Source organism: Diospyros lotus, chromosome 5 (genome assembly GCF_014633365.1).
Source record: "Diospyros lotus cultivar Yz01 chromosome 5, ASM1463336v1, whole genome shotgun sequence".
In the NCBI taxonomy this organism is placed as follows: Eukaryota; Viridiplantae; Streptophyta; class Magnoliopsida; order Ericales; family Ebenaceae; genus Diospyros; species Diospyros lotus.
In genome coordinates this window covers 2,317,543-2,338,323 of record NC_068342.1, presented here as the reverse complement: position 1 = coordinate 2,338,323, position 20,781 = coordinate 2,317,543, and the positions used below count along the sequence as shown (strand labels likewise).

Here is a 20,781-nt window from a genome sequence, read left to right as displayed (position 1 = left end):
CCAGCCCGTCTCACTCTAGTCTAGAAACATCTCCTTGCCTAAAGTGACCGTCCTTCCTTCAACATTCCGAAAATAACTCGCATACGCCTCACCGAAAACCAACTTTTTGCCCTCTTCTTTTGCATATTTTTCACGTGATTATTTATTTTTTTATTATTTTAATTATATTTATATTTTTAAATTAATTTAACATGTATTTTGATGTATAAAAAAATAAAATAAATTAATTTAACCTTTTTTTATGTCAAAATATATAAGATTAAATTAACTTAAAAATATAAATATAAGATTATAATTAAAATAATAAAAAAAATTAAGTTGACATAAAAAAAAGTTAAAAATATAAAAAAATTAATTAATTTAAAAATAAAAAATTAAGTGTTCACAAAAAATATATATATATATATATGAATTTTGCAAACTTTTTCATAATTATTATCCGGCACATCAAAACATTCATTTATGTTGAACAAAGCAAACAAAAATAAAAGCTAAAACACACTGTACACCCCTGAATTCAGTATAAATATAGAAGGTACCCCTCATGTTTCATAAATTCATTTTTGTCGTCCAAAAATTATATCAGCTTATCCTCTAGTGCTGGATACATTCGATACACACGCAGGTAATTCTCGACATTTACAATCCTTGCCAGATTTCTTAAGATAATGTCTGTTTATGAGAGGTTAGCATAAATTTCAAAACGAGAGGGGTACGCACTGTAATATATATTTTAGAGGGGTTTCGAGTGTAATTTACTCTACAGAACGGGGAAGCGCCCTCCAGCCGATGTCTCGCCGATAGAACCCGCCTTCCCAGTTAATTTCCTCGACAGCTTGGTAAGCTCGGTCCCGGGCCTCTTGGAGATCTCTTCCCTTGGCGGTCACGCCGAGGACGCGGCCGCCGGTGGCGATCAAGTTGCCCTCCGGATCAGATGCAGTTCCGGCATGGAAGATCTTGACGGATGGGGCAACAAGCTCTGCTTCTTCCAGGTTTCGAATCACAGTTCCCTTCTCGTAGCTGCCAGGGTAGCCTTTGCTTGCCATGACCACTACCATGGCGGACCCTGGCGACCATTTCAAAGAAACCCCACTTAGTTTACCCTTACAAGCTGCAAGTAGAACTTGGGCCAGATCGGATTCCAGGCGAACCATCAGCACCTGTAAATGTGAACCATTAGACACAGAAAATGTTAGATCGTTTTCAAGAACATGGGGATGTGCAAGATAAACTTGAGTTTTGGGACCAATAACTTCATGCAGCTTGAAGATAAAATATGCCAATGTTACATGATTATTCCGGTGAAAGTATCTGTCAGTTATTTTCAACATAGACATGATCCTGTAAATTCACCAATAAAGCAGAGTTGGAGCCGTGTGGTAGTATTCTCAATTATAAATGATGAATGTAACTCAAGAAAATCGAACATGAAAATATCTCCCCTATGCTGTAAGATGCAGGGCATATTTCTTGAACCAACTAGCAGTGAATCACCAGACTGCATGTCTTAACCGTTAAAAAACGAGGGAAGAGAAAAGGCTGATAAGATTAAATAAAGAAAATATAGATTTTTATTCAAATTTAACTTGGACAAGGAACTTGTCACGACCTAGATGAATTAAGAAGTTATTTTTATTCAGTTGTTATTTACAATTATGAATTAGGAGGAGCTAGGCTTTATTTACAGTTAATTTATATTTATGTAGTGGGGAAGTAGTGGAATAATAGTAACCGCTGTAAATAATTGGTCGATAACTTTATATAAAAGACTGCCACAGTTCTGAAAATGACGACAGATGAGATCAGAATTTAAGAAATATTAGAATTCTGGTTCTCCCTCATTTCACTATGTTTTTCCTTACTTTCTGTTAATCTCTCTCATTTCTCTCGGTTTACACCTATTATTCTATCTGTTTTTCCCTCACTTTCAATTCTATTTTGAAAGTAAACCTTAATTAGAACTAGAGTCCTGACAGAACTCACTGTTCACTTTCATTAAATTAAATACTTTGCTCCTATCTGCTCAAAATCTGTTGAGGCTGCATAAATGAGAAGCAGCTTTCTGGGGGGAAAATGACTGCTACTAAATGCAGATTCAATATCTACTACAGTGTCTAACAACTAGGCGACAAGTCATTATCACCTGCAACTTAGGGTTATTGTAAATGGAATATCATTAGCTGTACTTTACTCACCTGACACTCGGGATCTCCAAACCGCACATTGTATTCAATTAATTTGGGCAACCCAGACTTCTCTTCAATCATGAGTCCAGCATAAAGAACCCCAACAAATTTGCATCCCTCTTCTGACATCCCTTTTACAGTGGGAAGAATTATGGACTCCATAACCAAAGACTGAAGTTCTTTAGTTAAGATAGGTGCTGGAGAGTAAGCTCCCATTCCACCAGTATTAGGCCCCGTGTCACCATCCCCTACTCGTTTATGGTCCTGTGCAGATTCTAAAGGTATGGCATTGTCTCCATCCACCAGAGCAAAAAATGATGCTTCTTCGCCCTGTAAAAATTCCTCAACAATGACTCGGCAACCAGCAGAGCCAAAAGCTCCCTTTACAAGCATCGAGTCAACAGCTTCATAAGCCTCCTCCAATGTTGTGGCAACAATTACTCCTTTTCCAGCAGCTAATCCATCTGCCTTTATAACAATAGGTGCACCCTGCTCTTCTATATACTTCTTTGCAGATGACGGATCCGTAAAAGTTTGATACTGCACCATATCAATGAATACATAAATAAAAAACTATTTTTAGTCTCATTAATACAACATTAATAAATTAAAAAAAGATAGAAGTACAAACTTTCTAATTGCATACCATGGCCAGAACGATATAATGCCATCACACCAAATGCAACACTGGTTATCAGTAAACATCAAGATAAGTTATTACCATCCTGTTTTTCCCAACAGTTAATTTTCATTGTCTATTTCTCAGAAACCGATCTTAATTCTGACAACTACAGATTCACCAATATAATGTTTAATTATCCATCTAAAAGAACTCAAGCCCTTAATCCCTAGAAATTTTCGGTAATAACTAATCCAAGCTTAATAATTTTCATGTAATAAAAATAAAGCACAAGAAAGAAATATCATTAAGTATTTTGATTTGAAGTTAAAACAAGTGGCAACCTTAGCAGTGGGAATTCCATATTTGACGCACAAATTCTTCATGAAATTTTTGGAACCTTCTAATGCAGCAGCCTCTGATGAAGGGCCAAAAGTAGGAATTGCAGCCTTAACTAGATCATTTGCAAGACCCGCAACAAGAGGAGCTTCTGGTCCTATTACAACTAGCCCCACACCCCATTTTCGACAGAAGGAGATCACAGCTGAGCTGTCAAAAATATCAAGATCTGAAATGCAAGTGGCATCTCCTGAGCTGGAAATTCCAGCATTTCCTGGTGCACAAAAGACAGCATCACAAGAGGGAGATCTCTTAAAGGCATAGCAAAGTGCATGTTCTCTTCCCCCTCCACCAACAACCAACACAACCAACCGTTCTTCTGCAAAAACCAGTTCAAAATATGGGCAACTTAGCCAGATGGGACCAAAATGCATGGCTATGTGATCAATAATTTACACACCGTTGTTTCTTCTGATGGGCATTCTAACATAATCGATATTTACTACCAGCACCTTAGATTTTTCTCAATATCCAGGTAAAAAGAATAAAATAAAATAAAAAGTAAGTGCTATTCTTGAGTAGTGCTTATGTATTTGCTGGACCCCTATCAAGATTGGTAGCCTCCTAACATTGTGTTTGGAATGAAAGGATTTGATGGAATTTGGAATTAAACATGGAATTTAATATGTTGTAAAACAGGTAGAGAAAGGCCAAGTAAAACATGAAAAAAGACTCTTAGGTATGATGAGTTATAAAATCCTTCCAGAGGATAATACCATAGATAGAAAGAACTAGCAAATTAGAATTCATGTCGCCAACCACACATAGTAGGAACTGTGGGATTAAGGCTTGATATGTTGTTGTTTCCCCTTAATTTTTAGTGAAACTACCCCATTTTATTGCTATTACATACTCTCCAACTAGATAATAACTACTTCCATAACCCCTTATATCACAGACACTAAGACTAAAATTCTAGATGTGCTTCATCAATCAAATATTTTGGTCCAACATGGTAGTGTTTGTCCAGTAGAAAAAAGTAGGGAAAGAGTTGAAACTGAGTTGAACTGAAGGAAGCTATAAAAGTATAGCTTTTTCCTCATCACGCATACCTTCTCAAACAGACAATGTTGACAGACATAGTAAACGCTTATAAAGCATGGACAGCTTGATTAGATTACTATTGGGACATAGGAGAAAGAAACATAGAGAAGGGAAAAGGAAAAGTTTAAAATGGAATTTACATGGATCGACTATTAAAAGAAACAGAGGCAAAGATGGACAGCAAATTGGAAATCTATAAAATGGTAATACTTTATTCAAGACATGCAAACTACAATATTTAGTATTAATAGTACAACTCCCCAATCTGATGGAGGAGTTCCATTCTTGTCTATGTCCTACTCGAATAGCTCTCCTGGGTGTCAAAAAGATCCCGTAAGACTTTCCTCTTACCAGTAAGCGGAAACATGTTATTCACAAAAAACATCAATATGCACCATGAAATAGAACAATATATAGCCGCGAATGGGAACACAGCATTCACATATGAGGCGTTCTTCAGCTACTGCACTTTCAAGGGGATGCCAAGGCAATATATTGAAGAATCCATGATATATATATAAATTGTAATACCATCAAAGTTTTCCTCTTAATATAAAAATGAACTAATTAAAACACAGAAAACTAATTCAAGAAATGAACACTCACATGCCCAAAACACCAAAATGAAAAAAAAAAAAAAAAGAGAGAGAGAGAGAGACAGCTGAAGATGCATACTAGTCTAATTCTTACCAGGGACACCAATGTTGGAAGAATCACTGGAGACGACGGCAAACGGTAGAAAATCATTGAAACGGCAAGAATGGCGTCTCTGGACACTCCTAAAATTCGAATTAAGTGACCCAAAATAGACAGCCGATGTTACATTCCTGAATACACAGCGTTGTGCGGCTGCAACTGGCCACCTCACTGATTGTCCATAACTCCCCAGAAACTTCACAGAAATACCGGTGCTACACAAATGGCAAGCCATATTCTGTTTGTTTACCAAGAAAATCCTGGATAAAACTCAGTTTTAATCTCCAATTCATCCTCATTGATATTAGAAAGTTCATTTACTTTTTCAAGCACCTTTCTCTAACCTGCCAAATCCCCTATCAGCATAAATTGGAAGACTATCTAAAAGTTTTTTTTATAGCAACAAACTCGTTAAGAAAAAGCACACAGCAGAAAAAACACAAATGAAATCTTCCGACACATTCAATTAAAAACAAAAAAAAAAACTTAAACAGCACATTCAATTGATAAATACATACCGTGTGAAGGCAACTCGGTTGGTGAGTAAAAATCCCCCCCAAAAAAAAAATCAATGAACACATTCACAGTAGAACACAAACCGGCAAACTCCCGATCAAATCCGGTTCTCTATTTTGAACCCTAAACCCAACTCGCAACTACAGGGAGAGAGCGCAAAGGAGGTATACCTGTCGCTAGCCGCCGGATAAAGACGTCGCCGACAAGCCACTAAATAGCCGGAATCCGAAATTAAAAGAGACGGGGACGGGGGGGGAGAGAGAGGGGGGGGGGGGCGGTTTAAGGAGTGGCTGTGGGCAATGGCGGCGTCGGAGACGGGAAAAAACCCTTCTCTCCCGCCCTTTTTTTGGCATTTATTAATAAGTATTTTAAATTAGTTTTAATAATAAGTATTTTAATTTTCCAATAAAAAAGTGTTTCAATTTTATTGTAATTAAACAATTTAATTAATTTATTAATAATATGTAAGATACATTCGACGAGAAGTTACCAAATTTGCAATTGAGCCCTCAAAATCTGATAAATATCACCAATAAGGCTACCTATAGTGGTAATTAAAATATTGAAAATTAGATGAAAATAATCATGTTTTTGTTAAGAAGTTTTCCAAAAACGTTATCAGAAAATAAGGAAAATGTATAAAAAGCTTTCACAATGTTTAAAATAAATCCAAAACCTAATTATAAGTATTAGAAATTTAGAATTACTTGAAATGAATGTTTAAGAAAGAAAGTACTCAAAATTGATAAAGCTTTAAATAAATTATAACACATACTAGCATATTTTAAAAATTACAGTTTCACCCCATAAAGGGCAGAAATTACTGTTTCACCCAATAAAGGGCAGAAGGAGAGATATAAATATTTCTAGCAATTTCTTCATGTTATTGGATGCTCGATATTTCTTCTCATCCCAACGACCAACACAAAGCAATTCTTTCTGACTGACATGGTTTGTGAAGCTATGAGAAGGAAGAGAGACAGAGAGAGATGAAAATATTCTACGAAAAATCATATTATTTGTACATTATTTATGTACACTTTGGACTATACAAAGTATATAAATAATATAAATACTTCTCATCTCATTATGCCTCATCATCTTTGAGTGATGATATTTTAGACATTGATACATCATTGTGTAGCCTAAAGTGTACACAATCATATACCAATAACATTTTCCATCTATAAAGCATTATGAGCAGAAAATAAATATGTTTTTAAGCCTAAAATGTACATAATAATATACCAATAGCATTTTCATCTATGAAAGCATTATGAGCAGAAAATAAATATGTTTTTAACATTCTCTCATTTGTAGTTCAGCGTCAAAGCAAAAGGCAAAGGCAAATGCAAAGCAAATATACACATGATATGAGATGATGAGTCATGAGATTATACAGTGTCCCAACAAGATGATCAAAATTATGTGTGAAAATAAAACACCACCTTCGCCCTTCACTTCACTTCACTTCACTTCACTTAAACGGCCAATTCAAACTCAAAACCCTCGCGTCTCTCTTGCAAATATTGTGTCTCAGACACAAACACAGACAGACAAGACTCTTTTTGCAGATCCATAGATATAGATCTTTTCCTCGGAAAATGAAATGAAAGATTGACATATATAATAAGTAAATACATATCATTGGGCAGCCAATTTTACAGACATTTCAGAGGAAGCCGCGCAAAATACCCCAACAGAGCTGCTGCTGCTGCTAATTGTGCAATGCCATGAACAAGTTCTTGTTTCGTGCATGTTCGGGTATTAGTCGCTGAATAATATCAGGTGGAATACCTGAAAGCTCTGTCACCAATCACAAAATGGGCATTTTCAGATGATGCATGAGAGGAGAGTTTCACCATGCTAGTCACTCACTAGTCACTAAGACTCATTCTAATTCGCATATATAATTCACTTGTATCACGAAAAAACAAGGGTCAGAAGAGGTCAACAAAGATGTAGGATATCAAAAGCTTCCCGAGAGATGTATGTACCTTGGGGCTTGAAATTAAAGAGTGGAGGAAGAGGGCGGCCATTAGGAAGGCGAGTGTCGGGGTGCCTCAATTCGTCAAAGAAAGGGTGAACACATGCTTCCAGCTGCATAACATAACGACAGAGCTACTTTACAACCAGTTGAATTTCAGATACAACTACGGTCTTCTTTATTTCATGTGAAAAAGATAGTATCCCAGCCCAATGAAATTAACCTAAACCAGATAATACGTTGTCTACAAAAGAGACAATTAACAGCAAAAGAAAAATCACTTAACTGCAACAGAGCCAAATATGCAAAGCATGAAGTAATTTCAGTTTAGGTAAAACTTACAGCAGTGCATCGCAAATTGGGGGAGTACTGGAAAAACCTACACACCAGGTCCACAGCTTCTGGAGGCAAAAGCTTTTGAAATACCTAAGCATGGGAACAAATGCAAAATGAAACTAACCACCAGAGATATATCTTATATGAAGGCTAATGAAATACAATTTTGGAAACAATTTATACACGCAAATGTAAATTACAGTTGACCACAGCAGAGAGATTCCAGACCAGAGGAATGAAAAATGGCAGAGAAATATAATTGAATCAAGTCAGAGGGCTCACCAGAGCCACTTAAGGCTCTATTTTGTCTCACTATGCCCATTACTGGATTGTGTCTTAACATACAATATCATCCGCTGGACCACAATTAACATGAAAACAAGCACCAAACAAGGATGACTGTTTCTTAAATTTACGGTGAGATGTAGTTTCTGAACTTCTAAAGATAATGCACTAACAAAATACAAACATAAAGATAAGAGATATATAATTGAATTACCTTGTGCCAGGGATGAGGCTTTATCTGCGGGAACTTAAATTCGGTATAGTTTGGGTTCATGCATTTTATCTCCTCCCTGGTAGGTGTTCCCAAAACCTGTATGACAAACATTATCCTTGAACCACAGTAAGAAATATATCCCATAGATCTCCGTTTTCCAAAACTAACTGAAATCTGAAGCAAGCTCTCCCCCCCCCCCCCGCGCGGTGTCCTCTTCCCAAAACCCCCTCTCTCTCATGCAAGGGCATTACATACTTAAACACTATATTTCTGTACTTGGTATTATTTTTCCAATTTTATTTTATCTTTGCAATTTCCTTTCTTAAAAAAAACAATGAAAGTCTTAGTTGTGCAATTTTTACCTAACCAAACAACGAAAAAAAATCTGAGTTTTGATTACAACGTTAGATTTTGGCACCAAAAAAAAGATAGAAGAAATTAATTCAAAGCAGAAAACAAGTTTTCAGGGATACTAGATTGATCAAAAAGTGAATTGGCAGTTCAGATCACAGAATCAAGGCTAAATGTTTTGGTTTAGAATTTCTAAAAGCTCCACCTCTCAGTCACTTTCTTCTATTGGTACTTGACAACTGACTCAAATTCAAGCTAATGCCTCAAATTTTGCTTCTTCTTCTTTCTTTCTTTTCTTTTTTTGTGTGTGGATGACTAGACAACACTTGAGAACATACCTTGATTATCTCAACTAACTGATCAACTCCACTCTCTCCGGGAAACAAAGGCTGTATAAAAGTTTAGTCAGTTCCTCAGAAGAATAACTTACAATAATAGATGGAAAACTTTAAGTTTCACGAACAATAATATATAAAATACCAGCATATGAGACAATTAAACTACCTTCCCAAGAAGTAATTCAGCCATCACACAACCTGTAGACCATATATCTATGGCAGTTGTATATTCAGTAGCACCAAATATGAGTTCTGGTGCACGGTAATATCTTGAACAAATGTAGGAAACGTTGGGTTCTCCTTTCACCTGAAGCAATAATAGATCAACTATAATCAAGTAAAGAAACAAGTTTTGCCGATAAATAACTGCTGTTGCAAGAAAGACTAACCAAAACTTTTGCACTCCCAAAATCACAGAGTTTCAGCTGATGTGAATGTGGATTCACCTGGATTCAACAGTTTAAAAGTTGAGTCTCTAAAACTTAATGATGATTACATCCAGAGATACTATGGAACAAAACCAGAAACTGTTAACCTCTATACTTGGATAAAAATATTAGATCCAGATGATTGCCATATTTCTGACCTTATCTTACTAACAATAATCCTCTTCCCACCACCCCCATCCTCAGTTGACACCACAAAATGATATTCCATTTTTGTTATTTCTTTTTAAGTTAATATTTCTGCAATCAATAGTCATTATATTATTCTTTTTCTTGGTATTACCAATTTTATATTTCAACACTATTTTACTGCAGTCTAGCAAGTCTCCTATGCTTCTTGTCCTCTAGGAGGAGGGGGTTGTTACACTGCCATGTCACTGCCTCATTTTTCGATCAAGAATAACCCAGAAATGCATATATCACCCACAAACATCATGCATTCTAACCAGAAACATCTAGTTCTTTAGACATCACGTGGTGTGCATAGCCCACCATGTCCAACATGACATTTGTAAGCACAAAAGGTACAAATGCATCATGCATGCATACGATTCAAATGTTTTGTTCTACCTTGGCATGCACATGAAATTAGAGGGTGCAAGTTACAAAGTTCATGAGGTTTCAAGCCAAAGATCCTCCAAAATAGTAGGTATTTTGTCCTACAAGTAATTAAACTCAACCAATCAAACATTCATCAATGTCTAAGCTTTATATGAAGTTATATTGACCCATGCTCCCTAAAGTTCCTTACCTTGAGAAAGAATTATCCAAGTATGCCCACAGAACTCAAGCAAGAACACAACTCAAGCTCCCTCCTCCATCTATCAGCCACAAGGTAGGAGAATGAGAAGAATTTCTTCTCCCAAATCTGATATCCTAGTTCCTTCGCAAGAAAAGACCATCCTGACCCTCCCTTTTTCCTTCTTTTGCATGTTTTTTTTAGGGAAAACAGGTCATTTTCCAAAAGGGCTTCCCCCTCTCATGGTTTACTGTAGCAGATGTATCTCCCTTTGTAGGAGATTTTCTACCCCCATTATTGGTCCCAAAATTTTTGTCTTACCTTCCTTGCTCATTGATTGGCCCATAAACTCATGCATGCTTGTCCTTCTCCACCAAGCTATAGAATGCATGACCAAATGGTCTTATTAGGGTTAAAACTTAACCCTTGTCTCGTTACTTTGATCCCTCATGCACACTTCAATTCACAAATTAACCCACCAAATGATCAAATCTTTTTAATCCAATATATCCAAAATATGGGTAATAATATACTAAAACCGTGTTTAAAACCCGATAATCATGGGTCCAAGTTTGGGTCTTCAGTTTTATCATCGAATGAAAACCCACAAAACTGCCCAGTATTCCAGCAATTATATTTCAAAATAGCCATATTCGATTTCAAAATAACCCTCTATTTCAAATCACTGTTATTTCTCTGAATTTTTCAGTAATTCAATATTCTATTTTGAAATACCCCAATCATATTTCTGAAATAGACTCAAAATTTATATATCCATTTCCCTAAACCAATCTTACCAAATTATGGCTCACCAATGCCATCCATTGATCCTCAAACCACCAAATGGGCTGGTTTTACTCATCGCGAGCCCAATTTTGAAAATTTTCTAGCCTCATGCTATTCTTCTCATTTTCTTCCAGCCTGAAAATTCTCCAAATGAATTTTAGAATCCAAAAATAGGAAATAAAATTAGATGTTGATGCACATGCAACAATAGACTGGCCTGGAAAACTACTTATTCTAGTATGAGATAATGGCTCATGATTTGATGTATCATAGTGACATTTTTAATTCTTAGTTTACTCTGTCTATATGATTGTTCTATCATGCAAATATGTTTGCTTAGTTGTATTATTTCTTACGCATATAATCTTTATGTTATGTGAGTGATGTGTTTTGACATTTGAAGTATGAAAATTATGGCTTCTTAATGTTGATACTTCATACTATTATCTTGCATTAGTATTATATTATATTTAAAGTACAAACAAGTCATGAAAAAGAAGAAATAAAGTCAGGACACATGTATTATTACTGTATTAAAGAAGAGATATATCATTACTGTGAAGGTCATGACCTTTTGCACTAGTGAATGAGATATTATTATTTATACATTCACTTATAATAAAGTCAGGACACTGTATCAGCATGCATAACAAGTCATGAAAAAAGAAATGAAAGTACTGACTGTGATTCAAGAAAGAATCTTACAAGCAAATTCTGAGGCTTGATGTCACGGTGACAAATACCAATACAATTATGGATATAAGCAAGAGCTCTGCATATCTGCAATAATAATAGGGAAGATCAGCACAACTTTGGAATGAAAGAGTAAATAACCCCAAAAAACTAAATCAACACTTACCTGTCACATAACATCTCATACAAATGTTCAATTCCATTGAAATATAGTGACAAAACTAAGTCTATATCTAGTACAGAATATATAATATTAACATCAAGAATTTGTTGGAATGTGCTTACTTCTGTGTCACAAATGGTGACAATGTCGTGACATCAGCCTAGGCGGACCTGTTTAGTAGTCTTTCTTTTCATGCTATGCTGTTTTATTTTATTTTACTTTATGCAATTGTACTCATTGGAATATGCTAGCTGTAAGAAGATAGGATATTTTAGAGGCAGGTCCACGTGTAAAGGGGCCGGGGAAAAGACAAAAGAGTTAGTTATTAGAGGTGGGATCTGCTGTGGCAGCACCCCACGCTAAGGGCTTAAATACCCTCTCGACCCAGCTTGTTGAGGCTATGAAATTTCAGAAGAATCTTATTCTCTTCTCGGCTAATTTCTCTCTCTTGCTCAATCTCAAATCTCTCTCATTGCTTGCATTCTCCTAAGATCCCGACTGACCAACTAATTCATGCCGAATTAGTAGGCTGCACCCTTTGTCACTTCAGGGTTTGTGGCATTCTGTCCATGCAGTCAATAATCAAGCCTTAAGGAAATACTAGGAGATGTCTAAATTTTTCTTTTGGAGTATCATAAGCAGAATGATTATGTTTTAGGAGATCAATCAGATACCACTAGCACCACATTAACATTTAAAGATCAATCAGATACCACTAGCACCACGTTAACATTTAAAGATCAATCAGATACCACTAGCACCACATTAACATTTAAAGATCATACAAAGGCATTATGGTTGCAAAGGACAGATACGTATACATCTGAATGTCAAATTTTCATACAATACTCATCCTAAATCACACCATGCATGCAGCCCATTCTTTGTGGACTAAATGATTAAACAGAAAAAGGCAAACTCAAACATCAGCGGCAAAAATAAATCATTGACCTAGAGCTGTGGTATCAGATTCAGTGAAAACGTTTAGCTGATGAAAAGTTTGAAAGTGGCAGTTAGCTGGGGCAGACTCAAGAAGGGCCCAGTGGGGGTGGCCGCCTTCACTGAAAAATAAAATCTAATTAATTTCTCAATCATGTTAACTTCTAGATTATATATTACTTTGTAATGTGTGTGACCTGCTAAAGGTGGAGCTTTGTTTGAGTGGTTTAGGTGCTCAAATGATGTACAATGTGGCATGGGTTCAAATCCTTGCAAAAGGTATGCTTGTTTTTATTTTAATTTCTTATACCTGCCAATGTTTGACCTTTTCTATTTTTATTTTTATTTCCTATTTATTATAAACAATTTAGAATGAACATTTTCTCTAACAGTTTAAAATAAATATACTATTACAGCGCAGATATTGGCCAAAGTTACATATTTACTTATCAAGCATTGTCATACATCAAAATAATCCACTATTCCAGTTTTCAAAATTTAATCATACAAATAATTTGATCGGTTTAAGGTTTTAACGCTCTTTACTTTGCAGGGTTAAAGAGAATTATTTGATCTATTAAGAGTTGACTTATTGGGTTTACTTTTTCATTATATTTTCTATTTTTACTTATTTTCCCCTCATCCTATTCATCTATTTCAAGCTTCAATCTTGAAGATTTATGTTTATCAAATAAAATTGTCCTTTAGTTTCAAGACAAATTTATAGATGTTTATTATAAGATTAATATAGAAATATTATATAAATGTATTGTTTTTATAACTTTTTCTTTTTTGTTATTCGTTTCTGACTGAACTAATTTTCTGGGTTCACCACAGGCTGCTAGACGTGCATACACCAAACCACACCAGATACTCTTTGAACATGACATGGAAAAAAATGAACAAATTCCATAAAACTGCAAAGCATACTAGCCAATGTACTGGTGAATCAATTAGCACGTAAAATCTCATGCTCAACAGTAATAAAGAAAGTGTAATGCTATACAAGAAATAAACAATACATTTAAAAAATAACAAAAATAGAAATTAAGCAGTAGTAGAAATAGTAATCTGCAGCATGTAATGAAATGATAACAAAATTATTCTAAAATACCTACTGCATAGCAAAGAAGGAAAGCAGCACTAAAATTTTACATCATATGAAAATCAAGTAATAATATAAAAACCAATCAAGGATGAGGCATCCAGATGGAACAAAATCTTTATTTCAACTTATATCTTCCTTAAGATCAAAATGTCAAAAACAAAGTATAGGCCTGGAAATTGACAAAAAACCAAGATAACACCTTAATTAATACAACACAAACACTTCATCACCTAGCCTAGGAAGAGATTATGGGGCTGTTTAGTTGTGGAAGAAAACAGACCTGATTTCTGGAAAAATACTACAGAAAATGGAAAAGTCATAAAACTTGTTCAAACACACAAAATTTCTAAATAAAAAATGGAGATTTGGAAAACATGGTTCTCCAAAATTGAACTAAAAACTTGGAAAAATCATTAGAAATGAGTTTTCCAAATTTTCCTTACTAATTTGAAGGTTTTGAAAACGGGGTCTCCACAAGAACACATTCAAATGTAAGAAGTACAAAAAACTAATTTCTAATCTAGAAAATTGGAACACATGTTCAAAAAAGAGAGAGAGAGGTTTTTCTTTTGTGGAACTTGTGTTAGAGAAGGAGATGAAGTTGATATGGAAAATGGAAACTACAGATTTATAGAAAATTGGAAATAGAAAACTGGATATCATTTTCCACAATTAAACAGCCCTTAAAGGGCCTAGGTTCTTACTTATGCAGAATGTATATACCAGACTTGAAAGGAGGATTGACATAGAAAAGCACACAAACTGATACAAAACCACAAAAGTGGGAGAATTCACACATACAGGTACACACTGCAGGAAAATAATTGACAAACAAGTGCAATGAATTTTGGGATAATTAAAAAAAAAGCTAAACAAAAGAAAAAGAACTAATGTTGTTAAACAGATTATACATGCCTGATAGGTATAGAGTTTGACATATATCAAGGGCATCCGCTGGTTTATCCGGCTGTACTGTCTTGCAATACGGTTAACAGTTTCAGGAACAAATTCAAGTACGAGATTAAGGTAGAGCTCTTCTTTGTCAGTTGTTGAAAAGAAAGAATGCTTAAGAGCAACAATATTTGGATGGTCCAGCATTTGCATAATCTGTAACTCCCTATTCTTATAGCGCTTGTCCTGGAGAACCTTCTTAATAGCAACAACCTCTCCTGTCTCTCTGCATTTTGCCTATACAAGGTATTTTAAATTATATCTCAACATGAAAAGGGTATAACAAATTAACAAAATAGCATAATAGTTCCTCTTACTTGGAAAACAACACCAAAAGAACCAGTTCCAACCACATGTTCCGCGATGTAACTCACATTCTGTCAACAAAAGGCTTTTTACAAAAGGAAAAAATGTTGCAAAATATAAAACAAAAGAAGAATCTTCACACCATTGACATGAAAATTTTTATTTCTTACAAACAAACATCCCGCCAACCTGCTTAGATTGACCATTGCGACCACCAATGGTAGTCCTTATCACATGACCGGCTTCAGCACCAACACCATCAGTTATATCTGGTTCACTATCCTGCAATTGATTAACGGCCTTGTTTAGTAAACCACTAAGGGTCATTATCAATTATAGCAGAAGCAAGTGTTTCATTTCTCAGTCGAATCTCCCACAAATCAACTGCCTCTTTTAAATCACGCTTTTGTAAATGATACACAGACCATACTACTAAATGCTTCTTAGTATAAGTGATTTCCAAATAGCTGAAATTCAAACATAAGGGCATTGCACAAGTAGATGAGAACCACATAAAGTACAAATGTATAATAGCGAAGCATAAAGAAATAGAATGAAGTAATAAAAAGCAGAAGCTCACTCTGTCATCGTCATGGTCCACCTTGTCCCTCAATCTCATTTCAAGCATCTCTCTTCCCAGCCAATCAACTGAACTAGATGATCCTTTGAAGCCATTTACACTCCTGGAACTGCCTACTCCCCCATGTCCTAGCCTGGCAGACGCCATTTATGTGTTGAACAAGTATGACAAATGCTATTATTTTCTATCCATAGAATTCTTCGCGATTTGGCATTCACTCCCGTCCAAGCACCTGCCTTCCTAATAAAACAACAAGATACTGAAGTCAGAACAAAAACAGACAAGCAGAAGATTGTAACAGCACGATTTTATGCTCTTTTTCCTTCCCTACTAGGAATATGCTCCCACCCTTTTCATGGTAAAAAAGATATCCTTTCTAACATATAATGTCAAAAGGAGTTAATAGCGTGCATCTTTTAGTATCAATGAACCTCGACTCCACTGTTGTGTTCCTTATCGAATCCAAATGCAGCATATTTGGATAAAAACATGCACCCAGGTGTCCTTACCCATATATCTAGCCTATTCTGAACATATCTAAAATGTAACAAAATCTACAGCCCTTACATACAATCACAACTGTTCTAAGAAGTTGTACACAATTCAAATTAAAATCCATTCCGTTCATAGCATAATTAAGACAAACCCATTTGTTATAATAGATTAAAATGAGTAATTTCTATTTCACATCGTAGCATGTCTCGTGCATCAGGATAATTCTCAAGGCAAGGCCTGGTTCTTTACATACATACAATGATAACAGCATCAGTAACTCATCATTATTTTTGCATATCGAAGATGAATTCACTTGTTACAATAGATTAACACGAGCTATTTCTCATAAAACGTCCATGTCCCAACATGAGTCATGCGTCAGGGAAATTCAGAAGAAGCCGTCCAGTTCCACAGAAAATTATTGACAGAATAGGTATAATAGTTTAATATTGTTACATATATTAACTAAAACGCGCAACACAAACAAATCCTCTCCACCCTACTCTGCCTAATTGAGCTACCCTCAGTTAATGTAGGAGTTTTGCTAGCTGACGACCCAATCCATATTTATCCAACCAAAAACTTCAAAGTATCCATGGTAATTTATTTATTCCATCTCTTTGATACAAATTAAACATAAACATAAGATTATGCGACCCATTTCACCTCCAGAAATCCATTTCTGCTCCCGATCAGATCTAAGACCAGAATCAAAATTATGCACTACTTTACGCAAGTGATGAGGAACCAAATCGAAAACCCTAGACCTACCCGGAATTTTGCGACACATCGACCTCAGACGTCAATCCCCAGAATCTAAACATCTCAAGTACCCCTACACACAGAAATCCAAACATGCCTGCAAACATATGCACACGTATGCGAAGTAGGTCTCTTCACCTGGACAAATTCTGGCACCAATTCGAAGCTGATGAAGCGCATTTTGCGGGGGCTTTAACGCTGAAATTCGAATCGATTTCACCAAGAAAGACGAGCCGACGAGGTGATTGAGGAGTCGGATCCGACTTAGAGAGCCGTGGGCCGCGTTGATCTGATAACTGATCTCTCTCTCTCTCTCTCTCTCTCTCTCTCTCTAGCCTTTTCTGCTGTGTTTGGGTGTGGAGTTTCTGCTCTTCTCAGCACTGATGAGTACTGACTGACTGATGGTACCTTCCGCAGAGCTGCCGGAAATGTTCCGCTGTTCTTCAGCCTACCATACGTGGCTGCATACTCAACGTCTTGTGATAATGAAGCTATTATACAAAAATGAGACGATTCATTATTATTAATTGTATATAAAATAACTATAATGTCACATCATGTGACATTATAGTTGCTTAAATTCCATTCAATCATGCTTAGGAGAATTCCCTTTTATGAGAGCAAAAATAAAAATGTGACAATATAATCTTGTTACTTATTTTAGAGAGATTTAAAATTAAAGTTTTTTTTATAAAATAAATATTTTAGAATATGGCAATGTAGCATATATATGTTTTGTTGGCTAAAGAATATAACATATATTTTTATATGTAATAAAATGAATAGTAGCCCAAGTCATTGACGACATAATGTATTCAAGATGATCACCAGGTCAAAATTTAAGAGTGGTTGGGTTTGTTATTTGTGAATAATAATATTTTTTTATAATTAAAAATTAAATAAGATTTATTTAATTTTTTTCATAATCTTTTGATTATCGATTAAGCCAACGTGAAAGTTCGTTCGCTTGTTATACTAAAATATTCATTACAATGATGATCTAGGTTATCATATTGACATTGTATTATAATCAATAATAAAATTATCATATATCGAATCTTCAAATTATGACAATTGGTATAATATGTCAAAACACAATGGTATAATATTATTGTCGCATTTAATATTTCTTTCACACCTATTAAGCTTAACTCATATCCCTTAACATTCGAGATGTCTCTTTATCTTTAGCAAATAATAACGAAAAAGCTTACTTAGTAAGCACATTTGTCAATTAGAACATTTGGATAAATTTTATCTTAAAAGGTATTAGAAATAACATATTGATTATCTTGTCCTCAACTTTTAAGCAATAACTTAAATAGTCGATAACATAATAGTTAAGTTTAAATTCTCAAACCTCAACACAAGGTACAAGAAAGAGATAACTAACACCCTTCAATTTAAAATTGAAAGGTAAATAGTCACAATTTTAAAGAGCCCTAGTAGTCCATGTTTCATGTTTGTTGCATCTAATTTGACAAGGCCCAAGTAGATTGCTAACCCTTGAAGTTAGCAATCTAATTGGATTATTGGCCATCCAACCTCTTATAATCTCTTTTAAAGAAATTTAATTATTTTTTTATTTAAGATATTAAATAATTTATAATCTTTAAAGATCAAACGATTAAAAAAAATAACAATCGAGCCAATGAACTAGTATTATTGAATTTAGTAACTATAAATAAAATAATGTTACTTTCTATTTGCAATTATTATTTATTAGAAAATAAAAATTTCGCTCTAGTGAGTCCTATTTTTCAACTTTTATATTTATGAAATGTCTCGATAAGGACATTTTACACAATTAGCGAGAAAAAGATAATAAGGTCACGCGTCAAGATTCAATCATCTCAGTAGTCGATCATGACGATTTTAATCACTTTTGTCTATTTTTGTAGAGATTTGAACCAAAACGTGTTACGTGGACATTTTTAAATTTTGGTGGTCCATAATGTCAAATCAGTTGATACAAGATGCAGGAAAGAGACTTGCAGGACCACGTTGATGGGTCTCAAGGCCGTTTTATGAAACGAAAAATATTATTTGTACACTTAATTATAATATTAATATGATAGTTTATTATATTTTATGTTAGATTAATATATAAATGTTGTAAAAAATATTAAAATTAAGTGTACAAATAAGACGAACATGGGTATAAAGGGAAAGGGTAATGGGGACTGAAGAGTCCATCTTGTTGACTTCGTTGTTGTGACTTTTTCTTCCAAATGGAAATCTTTCATATCTTTGGCTAATTTGCTTTATCATTTTTGCCCTTTCCACATTATAAAGTAAAGGTGTGGATGGACCTTATTGGGAGTCTAATCTATAAAATATGCTTACTTTTTCAAGCTCTTTTTAATTATTTCTTTTAATTTTTAAAAGGGTTGATGTTATTTTTTGCCAATTTTGGGAAAAAAAATTATTTTTGGAATTCTCTTTGGCAAATCATTTTAAGATAATTTATGTAAGCATTATTTGGTTAATATAGGGCTTTCAAATTGAACTAATTAATTCGTTTTAATTTCATATGAAAATAAAAAAAGATTTTGTCTTTGATTTGATTTTGAAATAGTAAGATCGTGGATTTGATTTTGTCTTCATGTGTAATTGTATAATGGCTTGTGTCTGTCGACTAGGCTAGATTCAGGGTTTGGCTCACTCGAGTTTTTTACATTATTCAAAAAAAAAAAAACTAAATAAACCCAATTTACCAAAATATAAACCTAGCTCAATGTCCATCTTAATAATTGTATATATTAAACTGTTTCAAATTTTTACTAATTTTTTTTAACATTAGCTATTTTAAATAAAATTTAATTATTTTAACTAATTTAAACCATCTCAATTATTTAAGCCTTAAATGGTTAAATTGTTTTTTTTTTATTTTAATTTTGTTATGTATAAATTTGTTTGATAAATCACTCTAGAATCGTCCAAAATAATTAACTACTAAAAGAGAGTAAAAGTTCAGTTTACCTGAACTAATCAAACTCAATTGAACGAATTTGTCGATTCAATTCAATTTTTTTGTTGCATTGATTCGATTAGATTCGGTTCAGTTGGGTTAGGTTATTTTTTTCAAAAGTATGATTTTCGATTTTTAATTCAAATTTTTGGTTAGAATAACAAAACTAATCAAATTGACCGAATTTTAAAATTATATCATTTTAATATTTATAAAATGAAGTCATTTTTTTTCTATTTTATGTGTTTTCTATTGATAATTTTAGTTTTCTTTTAGTTTTTTTATATTTCTTCAATTTAATCGATTATGTTTAATTTATACTGTTTGAATTTAACTTTTTCAGTTGTTGGTTAGTTCAAGTTTTTAGGTTAATCTTTCGGATCAGTTCAGTTCAATTTTCTTCTCGAATTAGTTTAACTGATTAATGAATTTATCGAACTGACCATTTACATACCGCTAATGACGGCTCACCTTGAACATACTTTTTTATCAGTAAATTTATCATACACACACTCAACAAATAACTATTAAGTTCAACATAAAAAAAAAGGGATAAATGTAAAGTTTACTCCTGTCTAGTATAATAAACTGGAATAATGAAACAATGGCGACCCAAAGACAATGAAATAAAGTTCCAGCTTTGAATGCCACACAGCCACTTAGAATTAAAAGAAGCGAGTGGGAGGCCAACTTTATTCATTTCCATGTGCAGAAAGAAAATGACTTGTGCCCAAGAGAGGAGACTGCCGGCACCAAAAGAAGAGAAGATAAAGAGGCAAAAGAGACTTTGCAATATGACTAAGTGGCAAGATGACTCCTTTCTCACAACTTCTAACTTCAAAACAAGCATAGTCTTATCCATTTTCTTGAA

General features: G+C 34.3%; 2 protein-coding genes and 1 long non-coding RNA gene across 6 annotated transcripts; all 3 read right to left on the bottom strand.

The window, feature by feature from the left end:
- Window positions 1-461: 461 nt before the first annotated feature.
- Window positions 462-5,750, bottom strand: LOC127801686 (phosphoribosylamine--glycine ligase). Of its 3 annotated transcripts, none has more exons than XM_052337023.1 (5): window positions 5,631-5,724; window positions 4,939-5,288; window positions 3,150-3,523; window positions 2,196-2,726; window positions 462-1,160 (listed from the first exon to the last, which is right to left on the bottom strand). In XM_052337023.1, exons 2-5 carry the CDS (start codon window positions 5,177-5,179, stop codon window positions 756-758), a joined length of 1,551 nt encoding a protein of 516 aa, XP_052192983.1. In that variant the 5' UTR covers window positions 5,180-5,288; window positions 5,631-5,724; the 3' UTR covers window positions 462-755. The 3 variants fall into 3 exon arrangements, with proteins under 3 accessions (XP_052192983.1, XP_052192984.1, XP_052192982.1); XM_052337024.1 differs by lacking the exon at window positions 5,631-5,724 and adding an exon at window positions 5,463-5,606 and having other exon boundaries at window positions 4,939-5,204; XM_052337022.1 differs by having other exon boundaries at window positions 463-1,160; window positions 4,939-5,204; window positions 5,631-5,750.
- A 1,060-nt stretch (window positions 5,751-6,810) lies between these two features.
- On the bottom strand, window positions 6,811-17,375 carry LOC127801789 (shaggy-related protein kinase kappa). 2 transcript variants are annotated; one of them, XM_052337192.1, is made up of 13 exons: window positions 17,078-17,375; window positions 15,683-15,922; window positions 15,292-15,384; window positions 15,114-15,173; window positions 14,761-15,033; window positions 11,648-11,722; window positions 9,361-9,417; window positions 9,138-9,278; window positions 8,972-9,022; window positions 8,283-8,378; window positions 7,790-7,873; window positions 7,458-7,560; window positions 6,811-7,266 (listed from the first exon to the last, which is right to left on the bottom strand). In XM_052337192.1, exons 2-13 carry the CDS (start codon window positions 15,827-15,829, stop codon window positions 7,178-7,180), a joined length of 1,269 nt encoding a protein of 422 aa, XP_052193152.1. In that variant the 5' UTR covers window positions 15,830-15,922; window positions 17,078-17,375; the 3' UTR covers window positions 6,811-7,177. The 2 variants fall into 2 exon arrangements, with proteins under 2 accessions (XP_052193152.1, XP_052193153.1); XM_052337193.1 differs by lacking the exon at window positions 17,078-17,375 and having other exon boundaries at window positions 15,273-15,384; window positions 15,683-15,831.
- Window positions 9,443-10,947, bottom strand: LOC127801790 (uncharacterized). Its single transcript, XR_008023188.1, has 2 exons — window positions 10,169-10,947; window positions 9,443-10,076 (listed from the first exon to the last, which is right to left on the bottom strand). It is a non-coding gene; the product is annotated as an uncharacterized LOC127801790 (long non-coding RNA).
- Window positions 17,376-20,781: the final 3,406 nt, after the last annotated feature.

Excerpts from the sequence above, each read along its gene's own strand:
- LOC127801686 (XM_052337022.1), bottom strand. The coding sequence starts at position 5,179 with ATGGCTTGCCATTTGTGTAGCACCGGTATTTCTGTGAAGTTTCTGGGG. Across the intron at positions 3,524-4,938 it reads TTCCAACATTGGTGTCCCTG|AAGAACGGTTGGTTGTGTTG; the intron begins GTAAGAATTAGA and ends TGGTTTTTGCAG. Across the intron at positions 1,161-2,195 it reads TTGGAGATCCCGAGTGTCAG|GTGCTGATGGTTCGCCTGGA; the intron begins GTGAGTAAAGTA and ends TCACATTTACAG.
- LOC127801789 (XM_052337192.1), bottom strand. The coding sequence starts at position 15,829 with ATGGCGTCTGCCAGGCTAGGACATGGGGGAGTAGGCAGTTCCAGGAGT. Across the intron at positions 9,418-11,647 it reads TCAAGCCTCAGAATTTGCTT|GTGAATCCACATTCACATCA; the intron begins GTAAGATTCTTT and ends TGTTGAATCCAG. Across the intron at positions 7,874-8,282 it reads AGCCTCATCCCTGGCACAAG|GTATTTCAAAAGCTTTTGCC; the intron begins GTAATTCAATTA and ends TCCCATGCTTAG.